The sequence below is a fragment of the Eimeria necatrix genome, genomic scaffold, assembly GCF_000499385.1.
Source record: "Eimeria necatrix Houghton genomic scaffold, Enh_scaff1723, whole genome shotgun sequence".
In the NCBI taxonomy this organism is placed as follows: domain Eukaryota; phylum Apicomplexa; class Conoidasida; order Eucoccidiorida; family Eimeriidae; genus Eimeria; species Eimeria necatrix.
The window spans coordinates 1-6,504 of NW_013652399.1; the positions used below are offsets into that span (position 1 = coordinate 1).

The 6,504-nt window shown below is 51.3% G+C and overlaps 1 protein-coding gene across 1 annotated transcript; it reads right to left on the bottom strand.

The window, feature by feature from the left end:
• Positions 1–21: 21 nt before the first annotated feature.
• Positions 22–6,412, bottom strand: ENH_00021050 (Polyketide synthase, related; the record flags this gene model as incomplete). The annotated part of the gene is made up of 2 exons (XM_013579489.1): positions 22–5,098; positions 5,265–6,412. Coding segments are annotated over 2 exons (6,225 nt in total), but the record flags the coding sequence as incomplete, so codon positions are not given.
• Positions 6,413–6,504: the final 92 nt, after the last annotated feature.

Consider the following 6,504-nt stretch of genomic DNA (forward strand, 5'->3'; position numbering starts at 1 on the left):
CAGGCAAGAGAAGAAGCTTACTTTACAATTGATATTCGACAGCCAGTCCCATTCAGGCACGCTGCCTGAGGGAGGCGGAGACTCGCGACGGGCTATTAAAACAATGTTTCGAGCTCCTTCCTCTGCAAGCCAGCCGGCAACCACCAAGCCAAGAGCGCCAAGGCCACCTGTTATGACAATAGCCCCGTCCTCTACTGGTTCAATAGAGCTCGGGAGCTTGACGACGACCTTCCCAATATGCTGGGCTCTCTGCAGATACCTAAATGCAGCCACTCCTCCCTCAACAGGATCCTCCATGTCAAATACTTTCAGTGGAGGGCTGGAGAGCCGACCACTCTCGACGCTCTCCCGGATTCTGTCAAGCATTCCACCAAACCAAGCGGGGTCTTCTTCCATCATGGTGTCCACAGCTATTGTCTCGTACATCACATCTGGACGAGCCTCCTTCACTTGCTCTCGAGTCCAAATGCCCCTCTTGCCCAACTCCATGAAGCGTCCATTTGGTCCGAGCAATTTGAGAGACTCTGGGATATAGTCGTCCACGAGCGTGTTCAGCACTACGTCGACGTGCCCGTCTGGCCCTAGGAACTCACGCATATCCTTCGCAAAAGTCGACGCATCTCGGCTGGTGCTTACGTATTCAACTCCTAAAGACTTGGCATACTCAGCCTTGCGGCCACCACTGCATGTTCCGTAGACAATAGCGCCCATCCGCTGGCAGTACTGAACAGCGGTTATGCCTACACCGCCCGTGACTGCATGTATTAGCACCCTGTCGCCTGCCTTCACCTTCGCCAGATCTCCTAAAGAGTATTCCACTGTAGATGCAACTACAGGAAGAGCCGCGGCCTCTTCAAATGAGAAACCAGCTGGCATTAAACGTATTAGTTCCGCAGATGTTATTGCAAAGCTTCTTAAGCATCCCGGTACTATGCCGTAGACACAATCACCTATTTTGAATCTGGTCACTCCTGGTCCGACGCGTACAACAGTACCTGCACAGTCAGCTCCAGGAAGGCCTGGATCACCAGGGTATAGTCCCATAACGTTGAGCACATCTCGGAAGTTCAAACCAACAGCACGAATTCGCACCTCGACGCATCCTTCAGGCAAATCGGCTCTCGCTGAAGCAGGCAGAGGGCGAAGTTTCAGCATGCTCAAGGCTCCACGGTTACCCATAAATAACTCGAGGGAACCACGGCACTCTACGGAGGATTTCGTCAAGCGAGGAACATACTGTACTCCGTTGCGCACGCAGATTTCAAGTTCTGGAGAAGAAGCATCATCTCGTATAGCTTGGGTAATAATGTTAGTGATCACTGTGGGTTCTTTTGTCGCCTCTGGAGGAACGTCTATGCATCCCAATTGGACTGGACGCCCTATTGTATTCTCTACCTCAAGCCGGGCGGAACGGCAGAAACCCCAGACACCTGCATGAGTTGGATTGACAAATGTGTCTTCATCCACTGCTTGGACATGCCCTGTAGTGACGACGTATGTAGGAGGAATTTCAATGTGAGCTGGAACCTGTGCCAAGGCTTTAGAGATGGTCAAACAGTCTGCGATGCAGTCAACCTCTGCGCGCGACTTGTCCAGAGCGCCCATGTAGATTACTCCACTCCACACCTTGCTTTCAGTTCCCTTCTGGTCGAGAGTGCCTTGCAGCTCCTCTACAGTTGCCACTTGGAAGGGTGTAGAGTTAGTGCATTCCTTTAGGCCCTCTACAAAGTCCTCAGGGCAACCGAGCAACAGTATCGGGACAGCTCGACTCGGGTGAGAATCAGACTGAGGGGACGTAGTGCGAGTCTCAATATCATCCTGCTGGCCGCGGCTGTGGCCTGGAGAGCTTTCGCCGCTGTTTCTGGTGGATTCAGCAGCCGCTACTTCTGAGTCGGAGAAACGTGGGCGCCAACTAACTTCCCACAGAAGATTTCTGGGAATAGTGGCTCTCCGTGACATGTCCACCACACGCAGGGTCAAATCCTCAAGGACTGCATACGGCCTTCCTTTACCTCCATATATCGTTATATCGAGAACCGCCATGCTGGAATCCTTCTTCTTCAAGATGGCGTGGCTCCAAACCAGAACATCTGGTGGCAGTCGGGACATTGTGGCCTTGCGAATGCCCACAGGAACCATAGGTCGGGTCGGATGTACGTCGTCAAGAAGCAATGATGCAGACTGGATGGCGCCATCTAGCAGGGCTGGATGGAAGCGGAATGTTCTTTCGAATGGTAGAAACGGCTGCTGAACCTGCAACCTACAGATCGCTTCGGTTGGACTCCGGTAGGCCTCCCGAATGGTCTGGAAACGCTTCTTGTATTGAAGCCCAGATAAAGCCATTGTACTGTAAATTTCTTCTGGGGCAACTGCCTGTGGTATGCGCTTCTTAGCTTCGTCTAAGAATCCCCATCCTTCTGTCAAGTCGAAAACAGTGTCAGCTGGGGCTAGCCGAACAGAAGATCGGCAGTGAACGTGGGCTTCGTCATCTTCCTCAAGCTGGCTTTTGACTTGGACTTCGTCTTTGTTAACTGTGGCGATCACAGCAACGGTTGGCTCGTGTCCCTTCTGAGCACTTTCCGGGTCAAGCAACCGCATCGGACGGTCGAATTCGACATCTGTTAGCACTGTTGCTGTACTTGGAATCTTGCCGTCGTAGTGCATGAAGGCTGCGCTGCTCATAATTTCCAAGAACCCCGCACCGGGCATGATGGGAGTTTGGCTTACAACATGGTCTTGCAGCAGGTCTAATACATGGGCGTCTAGGACAGTCGTTGCTGTTGCCTGTGTGCTGCCTTCTCTTTGCACATTATCAACAAGCGGCGTCGTAAGCTTGAACCATGGGAAAGCCTGCCGTTTCCATTCATGGCGGCGTTCTTCATTCGAGAAGAGTGCGTTAATGCTGTTTGCAACTTGTTGAGTGTCTGAAGTCTTCGGGTCGAGGAGTGACAAACACAGAATGTCAGAAGCCTTTAGGGACTGCTGAGCCATGGTAATCAGCGTTGGCATGGGACCTAGCTCAACAATAATCGATACGTCACAATCGAGCACCGCACGAACACCGTGCAGGTACTTTACAGGAAGCCGGATTTGTTCAGCCCAATAATCCGCAGTTGACACTTCAGTCATCGACGTCGTCCCTAATGCTGTGGAGACATATGTCACTGTTGGTTGCTTAAGAGGAACCCCAACAAGGGCTTCTCTGAATGGCTTGACCGCATCAGCAACCAAGCTGCTGTGGAAGGCATGTGTTGTGTTAAGCTTCTTGTACCGCTCACCAATACCAAGAGCACCAACAACCTTGAGGACATCAGGCTCTTCACCAGCCAGCACAATACTTCTGGGACCGTTGATAACTGCTACTTCTGCTGTTTTTGCGGAATCTCCAACGCTGTCAAGGGCCTTCTGCGCCTCCTCCTGGGAGCAGCGGCAAGCAATCATTACCCCTCCACGAGCAGGCAATTCTTGCATAATTCGTCCTCTCTCGACAAGAAGGTGGAGGGCATCCTTTACGTTCATGACGTCCGCCGCAACAGCTGCAGCGTACTCGCCAATGCTGTGGCCCAGTACAACATCAGGCTCCAAACCTTTGTTTTTGGCTAGGCAAAGAAGGGCGTATTCAACAGCAAAGATTGCCGTTTGGGCGTAAAGAGCTTGCTCAAGAAGTGACGGACCTTTGGAGTCCTTGGTCGGATAAATCGCTTCCAGTAATGGTACCGGCAGCAATTCTTCGAGAAGATGACTGCATTCATCCATTGCCTCCCTGAAGACCGGTTCATTCTCATATAGTTCCTTTCCCATATTTACGTATTGACTGCCCTGCCCTGTGAAGAAAAACGCGATTTTTCGCTTCCCTGCTCCTTGCTTGACGGCGGCCCTTCCAGTTGTTGCAATATACTCTTCCAGCACCACATGAGCATTTGCTCCGCCGAATCCGAAAGAGCTAGTGCCGGCAAGCACTTTGGACTTATTAGGTGCGGGCTCTAGGGGGACTACGCAGTTCGGCAATACAAGAGGGAAGTCCTCGATATCCATGAAGGGATTTGGAGTTGTATAGTGTAGATTAGGAGGTACAGCACGGTTTGCCAGGCAAACGAGAACCTTCAACACATTTGCAATACCAGCTCCTCCTTCCAAATGTCCGATGTACGACTTGAGGGCACCAACAATCAAGGGATTACTGTCATTTCTATTCGTTCCGTAGACTGCACGGATGGCACCCATCTCAATTGGGTCACCGAGAGAAGTACCTGTTCCGTGGGATTCGACATAGCGAACGTCTTTTGGATTTACATTTGCGTGACGTAAAGCTAGCTTCATGCATTCCTGCTGCATGGGGCCATACGGAGCAGTCAAACTGGCACTGCGGCCATTATGGCTGACAGCTGTTCCCTTAAGTACCGCAAGTATTTTTTGTCCACTTGCCTCGGCGTCCTGAAGTGGTCTAATGACCACTGCTCCTGCACCCTCTCCGCGTACGTAACCATTAGCAGCTGCGTCGAACGTAGCACAGCGGCACTCTGGCGAGAGCATACGTGCTTTGCAGAATGCTAAAAACAACTGCGGCGAAAGCATCAAGTTGATTCCTGCCACCAGAGCTCCGTTGCAGTAGCCGAGGCGGATCCCTTGAAAAGCTGAGTCCATTGCCACAAGAGAGGAAGAGCACGCAGTGTCAATTGTCATGCTCGGCCCGTTAATACCGAATACATAGGAGACTCGGTTTGAAACCAAACAGCCGGAACCGCCAGGACCTGAATAGCTGCTGCTTTTGAAGGGGTCGGACTGCTGTTCAAGGAAATGCCAGTCCGAGTTGCAACAGCCAATCCACACACCGATTGATTTTCCCACAAGTGTGTCGCGTGAATAGCCCGCTGCGTAGAAGGCATCATATGCCACCTCCAGTGCCATTCGCTGCTGCGGATCCATATAATTAACCTCAGCAGCAGACAAATTGAAAAAGCTGTTATCAAACATTTCAGCGTTGTCCATGAATGCGGCCTTTCGAACATACATTTTCCCCTTCGCATCTATCTCCGCATCATAAAACAAGTCAACATCGAAGCGAGTCAACGGGATCTCGGAAACACAGTCTTTTTCTCTGCAGACACACCGTAAAGTCACACACGACGACGCTAAAGAGAAAAAAGCTCACTGAAAAACATCGTCCTTACTCAGAATTACCTACATATACCCTGTCTGAATACTTAAGCTCCAGTGAATCACAGGCGGATGCGGAATTTCATATGAATGGGCTGTGTTCGCACCTTAAAAGCATTTCCCACAGTAGCGCAGGGCTCTCACTGTTCCCTGGAAGTCTGCATGATGCTCCAATGACGGCAAGCCCTTGCGTGTGGCCCATGAGAGACATCACTGATGTCGGTTGTTCTGATGACCCTGAGGCAATGTTTCCGGAAATCTGATTTTGGATGTAGGTTATTATTGCCCCAATAGTCGGGTAATCAAAGAGGGTCGTTGCTGATAGCTTGACTCCAAGTCTCTGAGCAAGTCCATTACGTAGCTCCACGGCACCCAAGGAGTCAATGCCCAACTCCTGAAGAGGAGAGTCAAGAGGTGGAACCTCCTCTGCACCCAAAACTTGCCTCGCCGTGTCAATAACTACTTTGGTGACGTGCTCCTTAAGCTGCTCGGGAGTCATTGAGCTGTACAGCTGGCGCAGTGCCGCTGGGGTTGTCACATCAAGCTCCACATATTCAAAAAAGCGCGGCATAGTGTCGAATTGTTCACTGTACTTTTTCCATCTAAAGGCTTGGCAAAGAACCGGCACGGGCATCTCCCCTCCTCGCAAACAGTCCACAAGAACACGAAGGCCGACATCATTCGTTAGTCCACGAAGGCCAACCTTTTCTATTTCTTGTCTTAAACCGGCTGCCATGCCCTGCTCCACCCACGGACCCCACTGGATGCTCTGACCACACAATCCTATAGACCGGCGCCACGCAGCTATAGCGTCAAGGCAGGCATTGGCTGCTGCATAGTTCGCCTGGCCAAAGTTTCCCAAAAGCGCAGCGACTGACGAAAACATCAAGAAGATTTCGAGGTCCTTGTTCAAATCCAGTTCCTCGCACACCTCGTGCAAGTTCCAGGCCCCCACAACCTTTGGAGCATAAACCTTCTCAATCGACGCCTTGTCTTGCTCGGCGAGAGCCTTGTCATCAGTCACTCCTGCTGCATGGAATATTCCGCGCACGGGAGGCCATTCGCCAGATTGAATCTCTTCAAATGCCTTCCTGACGTCTTCTTTCTTGCTTATGTCGCACTTTACGTGCTTGATTTGAATGTTAGGTTGGGCACTCAACAAATATTGCCAGGTTTCTCCTTCCTTCAATTCAGCAGATGGCTCCCCAGACCGCGAAAGCAGTGCAATATGCCTAGCGCCTTCCTCTATGAGCATTTTGCAAACGACTAGACCAAGCGCTCCGTGGCCGCCTGTGACTATATAGGACTTCGCCAGGGTGGCGGCGTGCACTTTTGGCGAGAGAGCAC